Source organism: Centroberyx affinis, unplaced genomic scaffold (assembly GCF_046629955.1).
Source record: "Centroberyx affinis isolate AG114_WGS23_722 - 3 ecotype Tasmania unplaced genomic scaffold, CSIRO-AGI_Caff_v1 ptg004204l_1, whole genome shotgun sequence".
In the NCBI taxonomy this organism is placed as follows: Eukaryota; Metazoa; Chordata; class Actinopteri; order Beryciformes; family Berycidae; genus Centroberyx; species Centroberyx affinis.
In genome coordinates this window covers 993903-1019001 of record NW_027281952.1, presented here as the reverse complement: position 1 = coordinate 1019001, position 25099 = coordinate 993903, and the positions used below count along the sequence as shown (strand labels likewise).

At 44.7% G+C, this 25099-nt stretch overlaps 2 protein-coding genes across 2 annotated transcripts; one reads left to right on the top strand and one right to left on the bottom strand.

Annotated features, from left to right (window-relative positions):
* Positions 1-3491: 3491 nt before the first annotated feature.
* On the bottom strand, positions 3492-5339 carry LOC139664241 (uncharacterized protein C14orf119 homolog). Its single transcript, XM_071543013.1, has 2 exons — positions 4540-5339; positions 3492-4443 (listed from the first exon to the last, which is right to left on the bottom strand). The coding sequence occupies exons 1-2, from the start codon at positions 4960-4962 to the stop codon at positions 4270-4272; spliced, it is 597 nt and encodes a 198-aa protein (XP_071399114.1). The 5' UTR covers positions 4963-5339; the 3' UTR covers positions 3492-4269.
* Positions 5340-5607: 268 nt separating this feature from the next.
* Positions 5608-23408, top strand: LOC139664174 (apoptotic chromatin condensation inducer in the nucleus-like). The gene is given in 19 exon segments (XM_071542912.1): positions 5608-5756; positions 7478-7543; positions 7725-7836; positions 7931-7986; positions 8194-10294; positions 10297-11351; positions 11703-11858; positions 12132-12214; positions 15478-15535; positions 17726-17765; positions 18121-18263; positions 18404-18547; positions 18701-18896; positions 19275-19420; positions 20193-20300; positions 21253-21360; positions 21448-21760; positions 21844-21944; positions 22066-23408. Coding segments are annotated over 19 exon segments (5466 nt in total). The 5' UTR covers positions 5608-5618; the 3' UTR covers positions 22408-23408.
* Positions 23409-25099: the final 1691 nt, after the last annotated feature.

Below are 25099 nucleotides of genomic sequence, written 5' to 3'. Positions count from 1 at the left end.
GGCATGGTTAGGAAAATAACCTGACAGTGTATACCAAGGGCTTCAGACAGAAGTTTCTCCTATATATTTGATAAAAAAAAATTTTTATTTTATTTGAAACCCCTGTCTCACATCTAATTATGGCTTTCTCTTGTCCACAGTACTTCAAGATCGTCTGAATGGTTTGATTGATGGAATTCGAGATGAAAACAATGAAACCGCTAAACTGAGTGAGCCATCATTCAAACTATGATAAGATTTGGATGGTGAACAGTTGCATCAGCATTGACTACAGTCTTGTGCCCTTGTGAATAACAGCCTTATTTTTTTCAATCAGTGTTTCACATATTGGCTCAGCAAGATGAAATAGCAAGACTAAAGAAGCGAAAAGACAATGAGATACAGACTCATTTGGACAGAATTGGAGGTGGGAAGCAGAATATAATCCTCAAATATGTGATGAAACTTTTTGGTATACCTTTTCTGCATCGATAAATCACACTGCATACGATACAGTCTCGGAGTTAAAGTTGTGAACATATTGAGGAAATAAACAACAAATGATTTCTTTCTCAAAGAGCTGGAAAATGAATTGGAGGAGACAAAAACCAAACTGAGTGATAAGACAGAGGAGCTGGACACAAGTGAGATGAGGATTGCTGATCTGTGTAAGTTTTTTCCTTGTCTTTGGTCACACAACATTATCCTATGATGGAGAATAGAATTAGAAACAGAATTATTGAACTGACATGGCTTCAGAATACCAAAAGTAGCTCGCTCTGTCTTTTATTAGCGGCACAGATTATGGAACTTCACAAGAAAATCAAGCAATTGGAGACTGAATTATTACGCCTCAAACAAACACGCGCTGACAAGATCACAGGTAAAGAGGATGATCGAACATCATGAGTAATGTAAAGAACAGAATATAAGCATGATGTGTGCATATAACACGGTGTAAACAAACATATAGATCCAGAAAAGGTTTTGTTTCCCTGTAGTCTAATCAAACTATCTTTTTTCAGATCTTGAAAAGAATCTCAACCTGAAAAAAAGGCAACTTCAAGACACTCAAGATCTATTCAAGGAATCAGATGCAAAGAATTTTGACTTGAGTATGCAAATGTCTTATTATTAACAAAAAAAATCATATCAGTTTGTTTCGTTTTGAAACAAAATGATGTAGCTGTTATTTTGTTTTCTTTTAGTGATGGACGTTGCTGGTCTCAGGTCACAGCTAACACAGTCTCAGACAAAAGCATCAAAAGCTGATGAAATTACTGCAGAACAAGCCAACGGTTTGTCAAACTTATTCTTTCCTACTATCGTGCTTTCATCAGTTTCTCTGCTGCTGTCATCAAACACATAATTCCTTACTGTGTCTGCTGGGGGAAAATATTGTAAATATTCATAAGACTATCACTATAAGGACACATCAATAACTATCTATCCACTAAAACTAACATCGAGCGACCCCTCTCTCTTTGGAAGCCAAGTTGAAGGGAAAAAAAATAGATTTTCTTTTCACTCAGTTATGGTGTAATTTCCACTGTCTTCTCTCTCAGAACTGACGAAGCAACTGAAAACTCAAGAGAAAGAGACTAGAAAACTGGAGAACAAAAATCAAGGTGTGTTCTGTAGATTGCAAGGTGTTGAAAGTTGTCATTGAAACTTGGTAGGTGTTTGACATGTGTCACTGTCTCAACCTTTTCCCTCCATCAGAGTTAAAGGAAGAGATCAAAGAACTGAAAATATGCTGCGCTGACGTCAAGTGTGACGGTGAGATACTGTATAAAACTGCGGTATCAGTCCACACCAAACAGATAAGTGAGTCATTTGATGTAGTTTTTCAATTGAATATTTCATCAAACAGATTTGCAGAGACAACTGGCACAGAGCCATCAGGATGCTGATCGACTGCAGCAGCAATTGCATGAGAGCAATGCCAACTTCAACCGGCTGCAGCAGGAGTTAGAAGACATGAAAAGGGAGAATAACAAACTGCAGGACAAATACAACAGTAAGTTCCCCTCTCTGGAAATGCTCACTGATGCAATAAATGAGTTAAATCAGCATTTAATGGAGTAAAAGCAGTATTTTTTTCCCCCAGGGTTCACCACCAAGAATCTGAGTAATCAAACTTATTAAGTAAATCCATGGCCTATTTATCATGAATTATCAGACAAAACTGAATTGCTCTGTCTCTCCAATCTCTATGCTAGGCTTGGAAAATGAGACGAACATGCTCCAAGACAAAGTAGAAGGTAACGAAGTCTTCACCACAGCAGACTGTATAGAATACACTGACATTACTGACATTAAATATCCACTTTTGTTGTTACTCTCTCCTCAGATCTTCGCAACAAACTGAACGACGTGGATGATAACACTGTCTACCCAAGTGAGTCCCTCACACAAGTTCAATTAATATCTTGGAATCTGTTAGTCTGCAGATTCTGTCATGATATTCAAATTTGGCTGTGGCACTTTCTTGATATATTTTCAAGCTGCATAACAGGCAGATTAAAGTGTGGACTTTTTTATGTAGTATAGCTTAAATTGCAAGAAAATGCAACCCATCACACACACAGATCTTTTTTTTTTACACATATTACAACTTGGTTAGGTGCAACCCTATACAGAGTTAGGTGCTGCATTAATAGTCCTTTATACATGGGTTTAAGCTTTGCAATGTCAATGTCTTTGTGAAATGTAATATAAAAATACACATCATTCTACTACACTTCTCTGTTTACAGTTAAAGTGGGCTTAGATCCAAACACAGCGCACGCAAGGATACTTCTGTCTGCGGACAACACTGCAATGTCCATCGTCGAGGAACCGCAAAATGTCCCTGACCTCCCAGGTCGGTTTAATGTGGCTCTAGCTGCACTGGGTAAGACCGGCTTCACAAGCGGCAGACATTACTGGGAGGTGTCCGTGGCTGGGAGGCTTTGCTACCATCTTGGGATGGCCAGTGAGTCCTCTAAAAGAAAGGGAATTATTATAGCCCGACCTGCAAATGGTTTCTGGACTTTAGCCATGAACAAGCAGGGTCAGTACCGAGCTTTGGATTCAAGGCCCGCCTCTATTCCAGTACAGGTGCCACCTGCCACACTGGGTATTCTCCTGGATTATAAAAAGGGTCAGATCTCTTTCTACGATGCTGCTACCAGAGATCATATCTACTCATTCGTAGGTCAGAAGTTCACAAACAAAATCTATCCATTTATCAATGGTTGTGTTGACGTGGGTGAAAATGAGAGTCCAATTGTCTTGGTTGCTGCTGGCTCAGTGGAGTGGATACAGTAGTGAATAGGGCAAGTTATGTTTGACAAGTCTTACCTTCCCAGAGGACACTGTTTTACTCCACTGTTCAATGTTATGCTAAAAAACAAATCATTCCAACTCATTCATGAATATCTCTAAATCTAAGAATTTTCAAAATGCAAATATATACACACACACACACACACACACACACACATATACACATAATCCATTTACTGTTGTTAAATTGATGATTTAATGATGTTTAAGACAATAAAACAAGACAATTGTACAATTGTGTGTAATTGTGTATTTCATTTATTCTTGTATGGTAAAAAAAAAACAAAAAAAAATGTTCTATATAATTGTAAATTTGAGAGAGAAACTGTAATACAGCAATGGAATTTATCTCAAATACATGTTTCCTCTTGTTGTCCACATGTCATTCTAGGTGCTTTAGTCACTAGGCACAACACAGGAAAACTGAGCCTGTAAGCTTAATTATCTTGAATAAGATGTGAAACAAGTTTATCTCAAGTTGATTAAATCATGTTACTAAATGCCAGATCTTCAGCCAATATTATGCATGAGTCCTGAACCTTAAAAAAAAGCTGTATAACATATGGTAAGGCCCTAGGGAAACCAGTGCTGGGAAGAGAAAACAGAGAAAGCCCTTATTGAAAGACCATTTATAGTTGTATGTCCTCCACCGTGAAATGGTTTATCTCCATTCATGACAAGAGTGGTAAATAAAGAAAAAAATGTTTAAGAGTAATAATTATCCATTCTGTCTGATTCAAAAATGAGTCCCATCACGGTCATTCAAACGTTCCTCCCAAGAAGGGAGAACTAGCTCAGTCCTAATACAAAACATTTCTCATCCACACCGTTTATCCATTTCTGACCACATATCAGTTGTTCTAGTTAGTATTCAACACATCACTTTTAACACCCGCCTGCTTTTCCATCACATACAGTGCAATCAATGCACTGATCTGTTTTTCTCTCCCTATCCCTCCATCAATCCCTTCCAGCTGTACCAGCTACACTCCTGTAGAAGTGGGCAACAAACACTGGGTCCCGCTCTTCCAGGATGTGTAGGAAACGATTCCTCTCCTCCTCACTCCACGACTCAAACCACTGGGTCCACAGGCGCAGCTGGCATTCAAAGATGTTTGGTGGGCTGTCTTTAACCTTGACACAGAACACAAAGAAAGGCTGTTGTTAAACACAGACGACATAACATCAACCTCTGGGGTTATCTAGAAGTGAATGGTATGTAAGATGTACCTGCAGAGTGTTGAGTGAATCCAGGAGGGTGCACACTTTCCCGGGCACAGCTTTTCCCAACAGGTCCTGCAGGAACCGCTCCCTCTGGATGGGGGTCCAGCCTAGGAACCAGCTCAGGACACAGCGCTGCTCCTGGAGGGTTACATAGGAGATGGGCTCGGGCTCCCCACCCGGGCTCGCGCTCAGTGAGGTGCAGGACAGGTTCTCCAGGCTGGGAGGTACTGCACCCCGGGGAGCTGCTGGTAAGCCATCCAGGCTGGGTGAAGAGCAGCCCGGCCAGGCTTGTGTCGCACCGGTCGGACCTCTGATCCTGGAGTAGTAAGTGCCAGACAGACTGGCTGTGGCTGTGGCTGGCATCATGTCAGCGAGCTGCTGCTCCTGCTGTTGGGTTGAGCCGTGACTGACATGATAGAACCACGACATCTTTGGAAAGATAGGTTTGTTTCAGTTTGAGAGCAGATTCGCCAGCTATTCATCTGCTGTGCCTAGCGGTGCCAGCTGTTGCTAAAGAGACAATCCTTTGTGCCATCAACCTGGCTAGCTAAATGTACCAGTGTAGAGTCTGGTCTGGCTAATGTTAACCTATAGCCTGTATGAAAGCGAGACTAACACTACTACATTCGGGTCAAAATTATAATTCGGCATTACATTTCGCTGCTTTAACACACATTATTATATTTCCCCACCTTTTCTGAATGTAAGTCACCTTATTTTCGGCATATCTGATCCCCAGCGACGTTTAGCGAGACGCACTAACGTTAATCTAGCTATCTTTATCTTCACAAACATACACAGGAAGAGTACGCAGTGAATGTTGTGCTGTGTAGGAAATCAAGCCTGCGCAGCCTGTGCGCAACGTTTGTTGTGGCACAACTAAACTGATTAAAATAATTATAATAATATAGCTTAAAAGTATTCAATAGTAATACAATTTTATTTTGTTTATTCTGAATCTGAAATAGTAAAAAAAACACGCAAATTTTGTTTGATTGGGAGAAGTCGTCAACGATGACGTTGGTGAAGGAAGGCGTTGCTGGTTGCTCGTCGCTCTCGCTGGGAACGGACGAGAGGAACGGAAAATGGCGGACCTCGAAGACGTTACGCTGGACGGGAGACCGCTCCAGTCTCTTCGGGTGGCGGATCTAAAAGCTGCTTTGGAGGAGCGAGGACTCCCGAAAAGCGGACAGAAAAATGCTCTCATCAAAAGACTCAAAGGGGTGAGTTGGGCTGCGAAATCAGGACCACGGTTGATGCGAGCTAACGTTAACGAAGAGGACGGGGCTGATGCTCGTCTCGAGGGCCGACAACTGCCTGCTGCCTAGGCAGCGTAGCAGTTAGCCAGGTTGACACTAACCAACTGAAAATGTATTTGTTTTAAGTGTGGTCGAGTGGTGTTTTCGCTGTGCAACGATATACCATCCGCAGCAATATCGGGGGTTCAATTAACTTACTAGCTAATCTCAAAGTATTTATTAGGGTGATGTTGTCCTGTTAGCTAGTTAGCTTACTTGGCTAACGCTGTGTTGAGCTTTGAGTTGATCGGTGGCCTCAGTGACTGGCTCGCTGCTGTGTGTGTTGACGATAAGTCTGTCCCACGCATTGTTGGTGTGCATGAGTTGGGGGGGGAGGTTACAGAAGTTATCTTGGTAGCTCAACAACTTGCAGCAGCCACTCTGAATGTCTGCTTCATGTAACCTATTTAAATGGACAGATAACGTTTTGCGGCAACAATACAAAGAGTAGTTTGTCACATAGATAGTCACATCGTGTGGTCCAAGCGTGTGAGCCTCCATGTGTCCTGTGTGGACGTTTTGTTTACATGATAGCAAGCAAAGTATTGTATCTTATCTTCTGTCTCCAAGTTGGGACTTGACACCTGTTATTTGCTTTTAACTGGGTAGCCCTTTGACCATTTGCCCGCTGAATTACGCCACGAAAACACTAAGGGGTGTTAACATTTGCATAAATTCTCCAGCCCCAATATCAGCGTTGGATTTTGTCAGATAATTAAATGTTTACCGTACTAAGGTACGTTATATCAGATGTAGCATCTTGACACCATGCTAAAGAGTACAGAAAACCACTTGTTGATTCAATTTCTATGGCCAACTAACCCATTTGAATGAATTGCCCGCCATATAATTATCCTTTAAAATGTAGAAATGTTGGAGACACATTTTTATACAATTTAATACCACTAAACGCAAGCCATTGATCTGTACTGACCCTGAATGTTTACAGTGATGATGATTTAATACATAATAATTGTTGGTAATTGGTATCATACGCAGGCTATGGTTGGTGTGTAAGGATATTGCAGTAGTATTAAGATAACCAAGCAATCTTAAAATGTAGATGCAATCCACTAAAATCAGTGGTTTGCTGTAGGGCTTTATTCGTGGCCAAGATGTTGGGTCATCATAATATTTATTAAGATTACTTTGATGCACTTTCATCACAGTGTTTATATTTCCCTGGATGTTATGCCATATAAATTTAAGATAAAAATGTGTTGACCAAAGAGATGCAGTGTGACTGAACAAAACTTAGAATTTTAAGTTATGCTGACTAAATCTCACTTTGTCACTTGTGGTGTTGACATGCACATAGAGACTCATAATACTTTGTGAAGAAAGAGTATATTGGTGATTGCAATGGAAATGATGACTGATTACATTTAGCACAATACAATAACATCACTGTCATAAATTACCCAGATATGTACATTCAAATGCACCAGTAATTATTTCTGGACATAAGGTTTGTGCATGCATATACCACATACTGTCTGTAAAAGATCAAGGGTTTATTGGCTGCTTTAAAGTCAAAGATCTGACAGGATGTGTTTGGTTTTGATGCTCATTCTAACGGCTCTGAAAAATGCTTGCTAGTTATTTACATGGATTGAATAAAGTTGAATCTCTTGTCTCAATAACAGGCTCTCATGCTGGAGAATCTGCAGAGGACCTCCACCCCTCACATTGGACTGCAGCCCAACTCTCAGGTGGGTGTCACAAAGACGCTGGGACACACATTTCAAAGACTGAAGCCCCTTCACAAAATGATCTCTGAAGCTTGAATGACAAAAAGTGCATAAGCACAATATCCCAGAAATCTCTGTGACGTGTCTGCTAGTGGCCTTGAAGACTTGCAGCCTCTTTTCAATTGTCTGTCTCTGCATTTAGATTGGTGAGGAAATGAGCCAGAACAGCTTCATCAAGCAGTATCTGGCTAAACAACAGGAGCTCCTGAGGCAGCGTCTGGAGAGAGAGGCTCGTGAGGCAGTTGAAACCGATGGTAAGGTGCCGTTAGAATCCAACTGCTACAAGTGAATGAATTAGGCTTACTACACGCACCTCTATTCATGACACATCTCTGTTGTCGTATTCAGAGCAAGAGGATCACACAGAAGTCAACAACAGCACCTCATGTTCTGCTCCAGCCCAGGTCAGATATCTTTTTGTTTACTTTTCTATTGTGCTATCAGTCACATTTCCTAATCTTCCTGTCTGTGGAGTTATTGCATGCCCTAAAAGATCTTGCACATTTGGACGGACCTTGCTGGTAAGAAAATTTGTGTCAGAATATTTGCATGGGAGAAACTGGCATAGTCCTGCAACAAACTCAATCTCAGCCCATTTCTGTCTTCATCAGGATGTCAAACCAGTGTTGGCTGACCAGCACAAACCACCTGGCCCCTCTGATGGAGAGGGACTGGCAGGCCCAGCGAATGAGGGAGGGGGAAACCGGAACCAGGAAGCTAATATGTCCAGTCCTCCTGCTTCAACCTTGCCTACACCTGCTCCTGGCTCTGTGGCCGTGCGCATTGCCGGTGGCGAGCACCGGCCAGAGAGGGTTCCTACATCTAGCCAAGTCCCGGCCGACAGCGACGATGACGATAGCGAAGACGGTGAGGAGGACGGTGAGGATGATGACTGGGACAACGGCGCTCGGAGGAGGAGCCTTGGAGAGCCAGCCAGAGGTCCCTTGACCAGGGAGAGATCTGGAGCATCCCGCCAACCCCAGCAGCAGCACATCCCTTCCCTATTGTCTCCGCAACTCCGCCAACCAACACCTCCTCCTTCCCCACCCCCCGAGTTATCGTTCCCTCTACCTGACACCCCTAAACAGAGCCCCCCTAGTCCAGATGTGCCCCCAGCTAGGCAGCGCACATCCAGTACCTCCAGTTCTGGTTCCTCCAGCAGTGGCAGCCGCAGCAGCAGCCCAGAGCCACAGAGGAGCGGACACGCTGAGCGCAAGCCTGGCCCGCTGACCCTGCTGGCACGCAAAATGGCGTCGGAAGGAGCTTTCTCTGGAGCTGGGTGGCACGGCCGCGATGGGAACGGAGATAGGCAGGATAACAGTTCCACTTCAGCTACAGCGTTTCCTGGCAGAGGGCCTCCAGAGGGTGTGGTATCTGCCATCACCCATACAGCCAACACCGCAGACAATGTGCCACTTCCCATGATTCCAGGCACCAACCAGGGTGCCATAGGAGCACATGTGCCCCACAGTCAAATACCTGTGAGTGTGCTCAGGGCCACTGCAACAGAAGACAGGGACAGAGAGAGGGACTCTCAGTTAGAAAGAGAAAAGGCCCTTGAGCAAGAGAGACTTAGAGCCTTAGAGCTGGAAAGACAAGAGAGGCAGAGAGTACTTGAGCAAGAGCGGGCAATGGAGGAAGAGCGCCAAAGAGCTCTTGCGCAGGAGAGAGAGGAAAGAGAAAGAGCTTTGGAGCGAGAGAGATTAGAGCGAGAGCAGGCCGTAGAAAGAGAAGAAAGGGAGAAAGCCTTGCAGCGAGAGAGGGAACTTGCTCTAGAACGAGAGAGGGAGGAGAGAGAACGAGCTTTAGCTAAAGAGAGAGAAGAGAGAGAGCAAGCCCTAGCGAGAGAGAGGGCCCTTGAGCTGGAGAGGGAGAAGGAGCTTGAAAGACAGAGAGCCCTGGAGCAAGAGCGAGCTCTGCAGAGAGAAAGAGAGGAGAGGGAAAGGGCTTTGCAGCGAGAGAGAGAAGAAAAGGAGAGAGCCATGGAGCTAGAAAGGGCCAAGGCTTTGGAGCGGGAGCGGCAGGAGAGAGAGAGGGCTCTTGAGCAAGAGAGGTTAGAGAGGGAAAGAGCTTTGGAGGCAGAGAGAAAGGAGAAAGAGAGGATTGAAAGAGAACGGGCTTTGGAGCAAGAAAGGTTGGAAAGGGAAAAGGCTTTGGCGCGAGAGAGGGAGCAGAAAGAGAGAATGGAGAGGGAGAAAGCCTTAGAGCGAGAGAGGCTGGAGAGGGAGAAGGCCTTAGAGCGAGAGAGGCTGGAGAGGGAGAAGGCCTTAGAGCAAGAGAGGTTGGAGAGGGAGAAGGCCTTAGAACGAGAGAGGCTGGAGAAGGAGAAAGCCTTGGAGCAAGAGAGGTTAGAGAGGGAGAAGGCCTTAGAGCAAGAGAGGATGGAGAGAGAGAGAGCCTTAGAGCAAGAGAGGCTGGAGCGTGAGAGGAAGGAGAAAGAGAGGATGGAGAGAGAAAAAGCCTTGGAGCAAGAGAGGCTGGAGCGTGAGAGGAAGGAGAAAGAGAGGATGGAGAGAGAAAAGGCCTTGGAGCGAGAGAGGGAGGAAAAAGAGAAAGCGGAGCGAGAGGCCGCTTTGGAGAGGGAGAGGGTGGAGAAGGAAAGAGCCGAGAAGGTGAGGAAAGAAAAGGCTTTAGAGCAAGAAAGGCTGGAGAGGGAGCGAGCTCAAGAGCAGGAGAGACTCGAGAGGGAGAGAGCCTTGGAGAAAGAGAGGAAGGAGAGGAGAGAGCCTTGGAGCAAGAGAGGAAGGAGAGGGAGAGAGCCTTGGAGCAAGAGAGGAAGGAGAGGGAGAGAGCCATGGAGCAAGAGAGGGAAAAAGCCCTTGAATGCGAAAGATTGGAGAAGGAGAAGGTCTTACAGCAGGAGAAAGCCATGCAGAAAGAGAAGGAGGAGCAGGAGAGGGCCTTGGAACAGGAGAAAGAGAGAGCTATGGTGGCTGAAAGGGAGAGGGAGAGTCACCTCCCTCCGTCCAAACGTGGCCGTGAGATTGGTCTCACCCCCCTGCCCACTCCTCCCCCCCTCTCCACAGGACCGGGTGGAAAGGCGGCAACAGAGGCAGGAGAACAGGAGGGGGGGAATGCCCAAGCCCAAGTGGTCCGGAGAGACAGCCAGCCAGCAGAATCTGGTGCAGCCATGTCACCAACTCAATCCACGCCTCTGTCGCCGCAGTCATTCAAGAAGTTCCGGTTCTTAAGGGATTCCCCAGTTCAACCCCCGTCTTCTTCCACCTCCATGTTTATCAAGCGGCCCCGTACCTTCTCTGACAGCCCCCAACCTCAGGCCTCACCCCTCGCCTCACCCGCCAAAGTTGGGGAGCGAGCGCAAGTAGGACATCAGCCCTCCGCGGAACAGGAAGATCCACAAGCACGCGCCAGACGGGAAGTTGTTTCCGGCTCGCACGGTTCTGTGGGGACGCGGCCCGAGAACGAGACCACCGCCACACTGGTCCAGAGTCCCCAAGAAGAAAAGGCCGTGAGCCTGGCGTCGGAGGATAAAGCCCAAGCGGATTCAATGGAGACAGAGCAACGGGCCGCCGAGGAGTCGACCAAAAAAGCAAAGGAGGTGGACGAAGGGAAGGCTCCCTCAAGCCCGACGGGGGCCGCGCTGAGGAGGGGAAGAGATGCAAAGAAGGAGGAGAAACGAGCGAGGCAAAGGTCCTCCTCGAACGATTCCTCTTCCTCAGACTCTGACTCTGGGTCCTCTTCGTCTCGGTCCTCCGGCTCATCCTCATCTTCCCAGGAGAGATCCCGCTCCACCTCCAGTGGTAGGAGGGTAAGTGGTCCACAAGTCAGCTTTCTCTCTCTCACACGTAACTATATGGGCTGAAACTTTCAACTGTGTTGCACCTCTGGCCACAATCAGTGATGTCAAGGCAGATATGTTTTCTTGTTTTCATACATTTACTTCTTTTTTGTGTTGCCCTGATCACATCCCTGATTTAATATGCATGGTGTACAGTGTCAGTCCAAAAAAAAATGAAAACACTACTTTTATTGCAGCAAATGCTAGGGATGAAAGAGAATGTTTTTTTTTTTTTTAATTCACACTATTCCGTCATTCTTCTGTCTGCACACAGTATAGTACTGTTCTCCATCTCTCTCTCTCTTTCTCTCTCTCTCTTAGGAAGGGAAACTTGAGAGAGGTCCCTCACCTCAGCACAGGGTGACAGCAGAGGCCCAGGTTAAGGATCCAAAGGAATCCCCAACAGCTGCCCTCCGCAAAAGGGGGATGTCTCTAGAGGAGAATAACGTGACTGTTGATGGAGCCAGCCACAGCAAGGTCAGCTGCTTATAAGTTAACACACCACAGTACACTGTAAAGCCTGTATCTTGACAAGACATCCATGTGCATCTATCCTCATTTTCTTCCAATTTTCTAAGTTTTTTAGAAAAATTGATTTCCGTAAAATCAAGAATTATTCTACACACGTACATTCTTATGATGGGTTTACACTTGACCTTCAGTGTCCCTTGGTGGTGTTATTTGAACTGTTTCATCAACTTTGGCATTCTCTCCCAACTTAATACCATTACTGACCGTTTAATTCACCAGTTCTTTGGAGCACCTGCTGGAGAGGAGAAGAAACTGAGGAGAAAGGACAGCGAAGGAGAGGAGGAAAAGAAAGACAAGCCAAGGTCTGGTTTTCGGTCTTGGTATTATGAAGCGCATACATTGTCTGATTCAAACTGGGCAAACAGGATGCATGCACATGCATAGATGCATACAAATGGAGCCTTAGGCCACATGGAAGTCTGCTTGGGTTGCCAAGAGGTGGTGGTGATAGAAAATAGACTGAGCTACTGGAGGTATTCTTTAATACAACCTGTGCAATGGCTAATCACGTGACAGATCAGGGGCCGTATCCACAAACATTCTTAGAGTCCTCTCAGAGAGCTCTTATCTTAGCCTAAAATTCCTTAGCAAGGAGTCCTAGCTTAGGAGTGATTTAGGAAAGTTCTCAGAGCAACTCTGAGCAAGGAATGGACAAGAACTTTTATCTTATTGAGGAGGTGTGGTTGACCCCGTTGCTAGGTGTGATGCTCTCTTTGGATGCTGTCATTGGTTGATAAAGAAAAATCAACACGGCTCTTTTGTCATCCAGAATGCACACAAGGAATCACACAAGATAAAACACAATTTACTCGATATTAACGCGTGGTTTGCTTATACTATCAAAAATAAAATAAATAGAGCTCATTGGACAAAATCTTTGAAAACCATACGAACGGTACTTTTTAATACTTGTACAGGTTGACGCATTATGCCTTTATTTGGGCGAAACCAGTAACGTAATTATACTTTACTAATTTGATGTTAAGATTTGGTGAAAATGGCTCAAGACTCAGTAGTATTAGTATAATTTATAGACTATATTGGCAAGTCTATATGAATAGGATTTTTGAACATGAGTATATTGCAGATGATATGGACGTGTGTCCATCAGTGACCAGACAATACAGAGAAAACAGCAGCTATGGATATAGCTGCTGTGCACGGTGCGCACGTCCAGTGGGAATTAAAAAGGTTGCGTCACAATATGAGTCTGTGAAGGAGCTGTGATTGTTTGTGTGAGTATTCTACTATGTGGTTGCATAAACCTAAATTATCACTGCTGCACTGTTTGCCTGTTGCAAAATATCTTAACATTGTGATAACTTTCATAATAATAATAGCATTAATGCGTCTTTTCTGCGTCTTTCAGCCTTTTTCTCCTCTCCTTGGAAACTCCTAAGCTCCTAAAAGTCCTCCTCTCTACTCTTAACAGTTTTCCACCTTAGGAGCTCTCTTAAGGGCTAAGATGCTTTGTGAATAGCTTTTATCTTTACTAGGATTTAGTCTTACTTTTAAGGAGAAATTCTTAGAAAACGTCATCACTCTCAGAGTTTTCTTAGAATTTCACCACTAGGACCAACTCTTAGTACTAGGAAGCTTTGTGGATACGGACCAGTAAAGCGTAACTGTGGGGAATTGCACCTGTGGTTACCCATTCAATAAGGAATAATAACAATTAATATGAAACATGAGTGTACCTAATATGTAATAAAATAGTGAAAGGAATCAAACATAACATATTCTTGTCCTGCATCCTGAGGATGGAAAATGCATCCAGAGTTGCACACGCATGACTACACTGTCACAAAGTCATGCTTAGCATTGCATGTGTTCTCTCGTGTTTATGGTTTTTGTGTGACGAGATTTCGTTGCAACCCGTTGTGTTTTCGACCCAGAGGCCAACCAGCTGATAAATGGGTGCAGTTAGCATTGAGCAGGCTCTGTGACAGTGAGTGAAGGGTGGTAATTTGCCATGTACAACAATGACTTGAATCACGACCATTTGTCCCTTTCCTTATGGTATTATGACCAGTGCTAACATATAAATCTGAGCAGGTTCTCTTGTGATGTGTGTTATACACAGTATGATGTATTCCAAATGGTGCACACCTGCATAACCTTGACCATGATTGATATGCGATGTAGATGTACGTTTTGCTTATTAGCCACATTCACTGTATATATAGCAAGCTAATTTAGTTGTACTTGGTTTTGTGTATTGAGTGTCAGATGTCGTTTTGTAAGCCCCATTTAACATTCACCTGAGATCCTTTGCATAATTTCGTTGCATATTTACAAGCAGGTGCTTTGTGAATACAGTCGTGAGAAAACTGTATGGGAGAATTTCATGTGTTGAATTTCCCATCAGGCGATTGATGAGACTGCCTTAAAGCCGGTGTGGCTGAGAAGATGCGGGTCCTTTTTATACATGATCATTTTTTCCTTCGCAGCAACATGGCTGTGCTGCGTGTATGGCTTTAGCGGCCGATGTTAGACTGTTATAGAGGCTTTACTAAATAGCAAGCGAGGCTTCGTCCGTGGCTTTATCCGGGCCAGGTTTTGGTTCACACCCGGTGCGGACAGGAATGCGTTCAGAGAGGAATAGACTCTGGTGAGAGGAAGGTAGGAGAGAGAGGAGAGAGGCGGCTCGTCGCGACGCAGTCTTTTTTTTTTTTAGCAGCAGTAGCAGCCAGCAGGCGTCGTTTATCCGGACATCCTTGTCTGACACTTTGTAATGAAGTTAATTTAGTCGGAATGAGTAGACGTGTTCACGTGTACGCCCACGAGAACGACCCGGGAACGTGCGGCGTGTATTCATCCGTCAGGCATTGTTGTGCTACCGTTCAGTGTGCCGCTCCGTCTGGATGAACGGAGCAGGTTGAAAGGAGGACTGCGGTGTCTCTGCATTCCTCTCCTCCTCTCGTCGACTCGACTCTTGTCCTTGATTGAAAGCATTGACAGCAGCGCTACTGGGATAAGACAGCGTGACTGTAGTCAACAGTATGAGACAGAGCGTTAATGGCGCACTTATTTTAGCATCACCTGGCCGCCCTCTTGTGTTGTATTCATCAAATATTCATCTTATTGGATTGTTTTCACCTGCTGAGATTTTTATTGCAGGGTGTCTTGAGGTCCTTAAAAGAGGTCTTTTAAATGTTGTTAAATATAGCCTTCAGTAGTGTCTTTAAGTAGTTTCGGAAGATTTAATAGTGTCAGTGTTGTCTTGGTGCACTGAGGCAACCCCATCACCGTTCTATATTTTGATTGGATTTCTATTTTTCACTTTTCACATGTATTCTTGTGGTGCAATTGGCCTTGAATTTTTTTTTACTTACTAAATTTAATTTGCTGAAACCTGAAAGCACCCTGTTATATTGGTTCCATTAAAAAAAGTATTTCGCGTTACGTCTGTGCAACCTCTTAATTTTTCATGTTCTGGTCTTTTTCTTTTTCTAGTTTCCTGTTGTAGTGAAATGCGAGATTTGTTTTCTATTCCCCCCCATCCCAATTGTTTACTTATCTGTCCCCTCCTTTCCTGTTGTCATGCACCTTTCACGCCATGCAGGGAGGTGAAGGAGACTGCCATGGCAGAGCCTGAGAAGCTCCCAGAGACCAGCGAGGAGGTAAGACAACTGAAGAACCCGGGACCATCTTGGTCCTCAAGTCTCTCCAAAGTCACCAGCTGAGGGCTGAGATGGGCCAAACCACTTGAGCCTTTATTCACATTATTTCCATTCACGGCTGTAGTTGAAACTGTATGATTTTGCACTTAGTTTTCTTTAGACTGAATACATTACGCTTGAGGTCGTTTAAATACTTCTTGTCTATTAGAAGAGAAAATGGCGTTTTTCTTATTGGAAACCTTAGCTTTTACTTTTTTTTGTAATATTTCCATTTGATTACTTAATGAGCCCCTTTTCACAAGCTGTAGATTGAATGTGTGTAGGAGGAGAAATTTCTGATTTGGCTGTTTTTAAAACCTTTGCTGGCACTGTCTCAGGCAGAAGCAGCAGGGGTATTTTCTCATTGTGGCTGATGTTTAAAACCCAATTGATTGCTTTGTTATAAAGGTGCTCATGCCTCTTCCATTGCCCCTAATGGTACCTGCATACTACTACTGCCACTACTACTACTACCACTGCTACTACTACTACTGCTGCACCTGTTCCACTGTCCCCAAGAAACCTGGGTTGACCACAGATAGGCCCCCGAGGCTGCACTGCAGAGGGACAGTCCTGGCAACAAAGGCCGCCTCATTGTCATGGAGATGGCTGACAAGAGCTATTGATTGGACTTAAAGTTTCAGAGAAAGGTCTGGCTAGTCAATGTGGCCCACCTATCTCTCTTAGCTTGTTCTCCACTTATCAGGCCATGTGCCCTTGCAATCAAGATGGAGAAGAGACAAGGAAGTGCACTCACATCACCTCCAAAGACTGCTCTGAAACCCTATCCGCAACTGAGTGGTTTTCAGATGGCTTTACTTAAGGACATTTTTCATCCCACAGTAAAAGTTACAGAAGAATGTGGTGCATGATGGACCTCATGCTGTCAGTTAATGTGGTCGCTGGACTGTAACGTGCTTGAAAAAGGACATTTTGGATTTTGTTAATCTCTTTGGAACGGAATCCAAATGAATCTCTCGAGCAAATACCGCTGCTTGGATACTAAGTGAATTTTCAAACGGCCCTAAGCTTTTATCTGGACTTCCAATGGCCCTTAGCAAATTTTATATTTGGCTGAAGAGGGGACTTGCCAGTTGGGTCTCTTCCTACTGCAACCATCACCAGAGTTTTGCTGCTTTGTGACTCTCAGTATGAACTTATTGTCCCCAAACAAAACTGGCCGTTAAAATAGACGTTTCTGGATTTGTGTGCACACTGACTGTTGGGCAACATTCATTATCCAATCTCCATCACAACAGAAAAACCTGATCAGTCCAACTAGACGAAGAGCCTGCCACAATTTTAAAAGGACTAATGCCCAAAGATCTGAGGACGACCGCTTTGGCCAAAAGCATTTTCAAGCCCCTACCCCAATGAACTATCAAGCCCATCCTGCCAGCCAACCAGCTTTCAGATTTCCACCCAAACATCTCAGCCACCTTTGATTGGACCCTTGTTGCCTAGATACAGTACATGCAGTCGTGATTGGGCCATATCCAACCCAGTAAGGATCAGGTGTCAGTGGTACCAGGGAATAAGTAGTTTGTTTTCTCAATGTTATTTTCCACACAATTATTTAGAATGCTTAGTTTTCAGTCAGACCCTCTGTAGTTTATGCTGGGGGAATCATCATTTTTTGGGGAAATGTTTACCTTATTCATGGCTACTGCAGTTTTGATTAAAGACGGATCTTTTGTTTTATAGTCTTAAGTCTTACTAGACTTCAGTTTCTTTGAAACTAATTCATGAGCCTATTCGGACCTGAGTTTTTAAACATTTTTTAGCTCTATGGAATTTAAACTGCAGTATTGCCATCAGATCCTTTTTGTTTGTGTTTGATAGAGACTGCAACTACAGCTTACACCTCTAAAACAAATTACCTCATTCCCAAATAAGTATTATTTATCAAATAAGGGCATGCTGTGTTTACTACCAATGTAGAACTAGACAACGCAGCTTAGTGCCGTCAATAGACTTGAATTGGAAAGTGACCTTGCGTAGCAGTTTCTATCCCTCACTCTCTGTCCCTATCTCTGTTATTGTTCCACTGTCCCTCCAACCTGTCCTTGACCCTTTATGTCTCCACCCATGGTCTCTGCCTCTCACCTCCCCCATGTATTTTGGGGTTGTTCTTATCTCCTTCTGTTTCAGACACCTAAGGCCTTCACAGCTCGTAAGATCTCCCTTAGCAGTGAGTACACCTTCCCGACATGCGCTCCCCTTGCCCTGCTTCTTATCTGTTTGACCATCAGTGTTGCTCCTATCCCCATGTCGTTTTATTATAGTAGCCTTTTAAATTTTTTATGTTGTATGTGTTAATGATGTTTTAGAACAAGACTCAGGACTATATTTGTAACTGGAACTCCACACAAATGTATGTCCCATAAGGGCTCTGTAGATATGAATGTGATGACCCTGGCCCTATATGAGCGTGACACTTGAGCATGTGTTGTGGCCAAAGAACTGTTTTGTGTGCATGGATTTGTGAACGCATGCACGCTTGTGTCCTGGTGTATGTGGATTCAACGATTGTCCCATCTCACCAGGCAGCAAAGCGTCCCCGGGCAGTGGCAATGCAGAGGGCGAGCAGGACTCTGGGGCCGCGGCCGGCCGCAAGAGGCGCTGGGGCTCCAGCACAGCCGTCACTGCCAAGAAACCTTCCATCAGCATCACCACAGATTCACTCAAGGTATTTACAGCACAGCAAGCCTCAAAATACTGTGTGGTTGCTTGCAATACTGTTTCTGAGGGATGCACTGATTGCAACATGTAACAGAGTTCATTCTTCTTGTAATCTTATCTGTAATCTTTGTCCTCCCCCACCCCCAGTCTCTGATCCCAGATATCCGGCCGTGTCTAGGCCAGGAGGCGGTGGTGGACCTGCACCCAGAAGAAGCTGTCCTCTCTGGGGCTGAGGAGGAAGAGAGGGAGCGCCCCGACCAGGACCTCCAGATCCGACGCACTGTCACACAGGTTGGTCCACAGCTCTTACCTTTTTGAATGGATGACATACTGTAGGTTAGCGACTGTCTGTAATACTAAATTTAAAGTAGTCCTCAGGAGAGTCCAATGTATCTGTCATGGCAATGGGGAATCGCTTGTGTTGATGCCTGACTTCCATTGTAGGTGGTGCACTCAGAGAGCCAGGAGAACGGACAGAAGGAGGCCAAGAGGAGCAGACGGGAGGAGATGGAGGAGGATGACCTGAGAGGAGACAGAGAGAGGACGAGGGCCCCAGAGGAGAAGCTGGACAGCACATTGCCTGGTGTCATCGAAACCCAGTCCCCTTCACATACCAGCCATGATGTGGAGATGAACACTGGTAATAGATCAATTACTAGACAGCCTCCATCTACGCTGTTAGATTTAGCAAAAGCAATTTCTAAGAGGAAAATGCTTTTGTTGGAAATTGATGTAACACTGAGCTGACTTTTGCATTAATCACCTCCTTTTGCAAAGTTAGTCATAACAGAAGCTAGTACATCATCTACATATTTTACATATTTTGAATGGAAAGACGTGTCACATTAAAATCACCTTTCCTTTTTTGTGGAAGGGGTTAAAGTTACAAAAGTTGCTCATAGAACATTGATGACGCCTCAAGTTGCTTTTCGGTTCAGCTGACCTGTGCTCAACCTCCTTTGTGTCAGTGTAATAACAGAGATATTATGTTGACTATTCTTCTATCTCTCTATCCCAGTGACCCCCAGCGACACCCTCATCCGTCGCTCCATCAGCCAGCAGAAGTCAGGTGTGTCCATCACCATCGACGACCCCGTCCGCACGGCCCGGCAGCCCTCACCGCCCCGCGGCAAAGTCTCCAACATCGTCCACGTCTGCAACCTGGTGAGAGAACACTATTCTGACTCAGTAAACTGTGATCCATGCTTTTATTTCTTCATGTCTCGACTGTTAATCCAAAATTCTGCAGCTAGATATCTTATTATGATTTCCTATGGTGATTTACCATATGCACAGCTCATTGGCTGTAGCTGCCATTTGGTAATAATCACCTGTTAATTTGTTACAATCACCTGTTATTTTGCTACCAAATGGCCATGTGGTGATGTAAGAGAATACTATGAATAGGAACTAAGTAGACACAAGCATATTACCCACATTTTTAACTGCACATCCCTGGCTACGGTGCAATTGATTTTAAAATTTCACAGATCACCTTTAAGGGACATTTTAGAGTGGCACCTACCTGTATCACTAAGCTTTTAATCCCTTATGAACCCAAGTGCAGCCTGAGATCCTCGGGCAGCGCTCTTTTGGTCGTTCCACAGTCTAGGCTGAAGATTAAAGGTGATGGATCTTTCTTCATTAAGGCCCCATGGCTGTGGAACGACCTGCCTGACAAGATCAGGCTAACCAGCTGCCTTAGAAATATATATTTTTAAGCTTGCTTTTAATTGCACTAAGGTCTGTAAGCTATTTTTGTTTAAATTCTGTGCATTTGCCCTCTTATATACTGTTAATGTATGTATTGTATTGTTTATGTATTGTTTTATGTATGTTATTTATTCCACATTTTTATTCATCTTGTAAATCACTTTGTAACTCTGTTTTGCTAAGTGTTCTGTAAATAAATGTTATTGTTATTTGTGTTGTTCAGGTGAGGCCGTTCACCCTGGGCCAGCTTAAGGAGCTGCTGGGCAGAACTGGCACCCTGCTGGAGGAGGGCTTCTGGATCGATAAGATCAAGTCTCACTGCTACGTCACGGTAAGTTTCCACAGACACATCATCCCTCTAATAGTGGACAATTAGCCTATATCATTGCTGATTGCTCTGTACCAGAGGTTCCCGACCTTTTTTGAATTGCACCAAATCCTGTGACTTTGTATACTTGAAATACACAAATTGTATCTTCATGTTGTCCGACTTTTTTAGGGTAGGCCTTTAGGTTAATGCAATGTTTGAGTTCTCAGGACAGATAACAAGCTGCTCTTATAAGCTGGTATGTAATTTATAGGGAAGTAGTCTTGTATTTACTGTGGCATCTGTGCAACCCAAAAACTGGCAATTTCTCACTTCAAAATCATAGTCGGATATTATTTATCATTTCAGTTTGATTAGGAATTTTTCATGAGAGTAGTCCAGAAATGGGGCATGACAATAATTGAATCTTGACGAAACAACTGCATGTACAAGGCTCTCAGCCTCAGCCATATTTAACAGAGCATGAAAAGGCTGTCTTAGTGATATCTTTGATGTGAGAGTCTAATGAGAGAGTTGGGGTCAAAAGTAACGCCAAATTTTTGAACTGTGGGACTCTGGGTAAAAGACAATCCCCAAAATTTTAAGTGGCTTTTTGAGTATCATCGTCAAAGCAGTGAAAATTGAACGTCATAATTATGGAAAATTTTGCCAAGAGAATAGCAGTGGCCCTAGCGCTGAACCTTGTGGTACGCCAAAGTTATATCTGGAGCATTCAGAGATGATGATGTTGTGAGAAACACTTTGCATTTTATCAAACAGATTCGACTTAAACCATGAAAGTGCGGGCGTGTGGATGCCAGTGTAGACTGCTAGGTGATTTAGAAGTGTATATTGTGATCAACTGTATTGAATGGCTGTGCTCAAATTGAGTAGAACTAAAACAGCTCTGTACTGTCAGCCTATGGAAGATTGTTGCTTCTTTATCTCATGGTTCTCTCCTCCTTTGTGTTTTTAGTACTCCAGCTCAGAGGAGGCAGTGGCCACCCGGGCGGCTCTGCATGGAGTGAAATGGCCTCAGAGCAACCCCAAAGTCCTTAGTGTGGACTTCTGCCAGCAGGATGAGGTGAGATCTTATGGTTATTAGTCAGTATTTCTCCCAAAGCCTGCAAAGCTCAGCCTGCTGTAACCTGAACGCGTTTCTGCTTGGTAGTTGGACTTCCACAAAGGTTTGGGTGCAGCCGAAAAACCCGGAGCAGAGGACCAGGGGCCTGTGGCTGGGCAGGCCCGTGGTCGGACATCGGGCCTGCCCTCACTCCTCCCTGAGCGAGACCAGTGGGCTGAGCGGGAGCGTGAGATGGAGCGCAGGGAGAGGGCCCGCGCAGAGCGGGAGTGGGACCGCGACAAGGTCAGAGAGTTTGGAAAACCTGGAGAGGAGAGGGAGGGAGGCCCCCGAAGGTCACGCTCCAGAGAGAGACGACGCAAGGAGAGGGGGAAGAGTAAGGAGAAGAAGACTGACAAGAAGGGTAAGAGATAAAGATATGATAATGGAGAGTTTACACAAGGTAAAATTTTATTTTTGTTAATGTTTTGGTCTTTGTTTTGGCAGAGAAAGCAGCTGAGGAGCCCCCTGCTAAGCTTTTGGATGACCTGTTCCGCAAAACTAAAGCAGCCCCTTGTATATACTGGCTCCCTCTCACTGACGAGCAGGTGAGACACAAACCAAGTGATACCACTTGTTGCCTTGTGACGAAACCCTTCCAAATAAATTGACATTTTTTCTCAGATGTTTTTAATAGTCCTCACGTTGAGCATTTTCTCCCTGTCTCAGTTTGTCCAGCGGGAAGCCGCCAGAGCAGAACGGATGAAGGAGCGTGAGAAACGGAGGAAGGAACAGGACGAGGAGGAGGAGAAGAAAAGGGAAGAAGAACGCAAGGAGAGGATGAAAGCTGGAGGCGGCACCGCCGGAGACAGGGGGGAGGTAGAGAAGGACAAGGACAGAGACAGAGAGAGGGACAGAGACCGCGACAGAGACCGAGACCGAGGGAGAGATAGGGACAGGGACAGAGAGAACGACAAACGCAGGGATGGTTACCGTAGGCCGGGGGGCGGCGGGGCAGGCGGGGGCAGACGCTCACGCAGCCGCAGCGCCCAGCGGGACAGGCGGCGCTAACGCCCCGATCAGCCGATGGAACTGTCCTGACGACCGCCCCTCCCCGCTTTTCCTTCGTCACTACATGTACTTTGTTACGAATAAGACCCAACAGAGGACCAACTGATGTAGTCACCATCTCTCAGATTGTCACCTTTTTTAAAGCACATACACACACAGTCATATGCTTATAGGGGACCATGAATTTTTGCAGTGTTCGCTCCCAGAGTGCTGTACGTCTTCGCTCCTGTCGGGGTTTGATATATTTTTCTTTTTACATTTGCCTCTGATTTTCTTGTGTTTTTAATTTGTCTTGACAGCATAGCAGTATGGCACGCCGGGTTATTTTAATTCCTCCCGAGTTCCCCGTGTAACCCCAAAGTGTAGGTGCCGATCACAACTTGCAATCAATTGTTGCCGCCTTCAGTGTTTCACAGCTCTGTGATTTCAATGAGGAATCCATTTGTTGCTGCATGCAGTCCAAGGCTTTTATCGCCAGCCCTGCCTAGACAGAAAACCTGGCCCTCTGCTCGGAGGCTTGCATTGATCTGAAAATATTGGATAGGTGTGTTTGGCATTTTGTACAGACCTATGAGATTATTCAAGATCCAAGTCTGTAAATGAGGCAGCTTAGGGGTATTTTTGGACAGGTGTGGATTAACTACTAAGGTAATGCAGTGTTCCTCTCTCCCTCTGTTTAGTTGAAGAGACGAGACGGTTCTCTGTGGGAGATTATTCATGTCTATCAGACCTGATACAGGTTGCTATGATGTCCTTTTTATCGATTCTCTTCCTCCCTCCTTTTACTCTTCCTCCATTTCTCTTACCCTGTAGTGTCAACACAGGCCCAAGAGGGGAGGTTGCATTATGAATTTTCTCACCAATGGTTTTAATATTGTTTTTTTTAATCATTTTATCATTTTAGTATAAAGGTTTATGTTTTGTTTTTTGTTTTTTAATTTTCTTTTTTGAGTACGCCTGTAAGTGGTGAATGTACAAATAATAAAAATTGAAGTTTGAAATTATTGTGAGATTTCTTTTCCATATCCCCTGCACATGGGATATGTAGCCTGTGCCATGGCACAATCTGTCCACTGCTCATTTGGATTGTCAGCAAGCTTTACCTTGAACAGAGCTAGACAAAGTCTCCTTGATGCCTTATTACCCAGCCAATATTGTAGCATTTAACCTTAACTTGGTATGAATTTTTGGGCACATCCTAAGAGGGTTACACTCACGGCATTCTAATGTTGCGCAACAGACCTTTAATTAGGTTGTGGCATCTGGGTAGCATTTAAATTCTCACGCCACATTTTGCTTCACATTGTTCAGCCTTACTAAGGAACATACTGTAGTTGGCACAGTGATTATTCTGTGTCTAGGTCAAGAGCAAGCAAAGCAGCTAAAAAAAATAATAACCTCCTCTGCAAAATTTGCAGTGTTGTGAATAGAGGTTCTGGCTTCCATCACAGCACAGGTTCTTGACAGATTTTACTGCGATGCAGCTCAGTTCAAACTAAGTTTACACTTGGCATGACACCGGGTTGTGTTTAAGTCTGCGGTAACACTTACAGTCCACAAGGTGTCAGAAACGCACAACTCTGGAGTTCAGCTCAAGCTTGACATTTAACACATCGTATTAAGAAGGAACATGTCTCTAGTCAGTTTACATTGAGAATGTAAGAGAAGAGAATGCCATAGTAAGATAAACTTGGCCTACACTAGTCTAGACAGGATGTGTGTTGGTCTGCCGGCCGCTGTCTGTGCTGGGAAATGCTCTTTTCACTCAGTGCTGTATCAGGGTGATTAGGCAAGGGGTTTTTTGCATTAACCACTTATCTCCAAATCCTGTGTTTTCCTCCAGTCCCATTCACGAGTGTTTACCCTCTCTCCACCCATCTATCTCTCTATCACCCACCCTTCCTCTCTTTCTTGAGCCTATTGTACATCATGTATTGCTCTCTCTCCCTCTCCCGTTCCCTTGCTCCGTCTCCACGGTCTTGACGTTCATCCTGCAGAGCTCAGCAGTGCTCCTATGTAATTACAGCCCCATGGTCGCTGAGCAGAACATTTTTGTGCCCTGATGCAACTCGCTCTAACTGTGTGTGTGCGGCTGGACTCTGCGAGGCCCAGTGAATCCTTCACCCTGGCACTTCTCTGGCAACCCAAGAGCAATTTTCTAAGTAGAGCAACCAGGTTGGAATGAGGACGCTGGAGAAATGTTTTACTTGTGTGTTGTCTTCGATATCTCGTTCAGGTATTCATCCAAGAGTTCATTTAGCAGAAGTTACCTTCCCGAGGAGAGAAGTGTGTCTGTCTGTCTGTGTGTGTGTGTGTGTGTCTGAGCCTCTGTGTCAGTGCGTGCCAGAGAGTTGCAGCCTTTGAAGATAACAAGTTGAACTGTAGGGCAAAGTGGTGATGTCTTGGGCGTATGGAAAGTTACAGACGATTGATTCTGTTGCCATGGAGGAGAGAGTGAGTGTGTGTTTCTATTCAAGCAAAAGAGGGAAGGCAGGAGAAACGACAGAAACAGACAGTAAGCCTACAATATTGTGGCAAGTTGAGCTTCCTCAAAATAAGCATCGGTCCAGCATCTGTTGGACAAAGACCTTAAAGCAGCACTAAGGCAAGACTTTTATGTAAGACTGCACCGATCCTAGCCTAAATCACGAGAAGCGGCTGCAAGTGTCCCATTCCCCCTAATCGAGACACC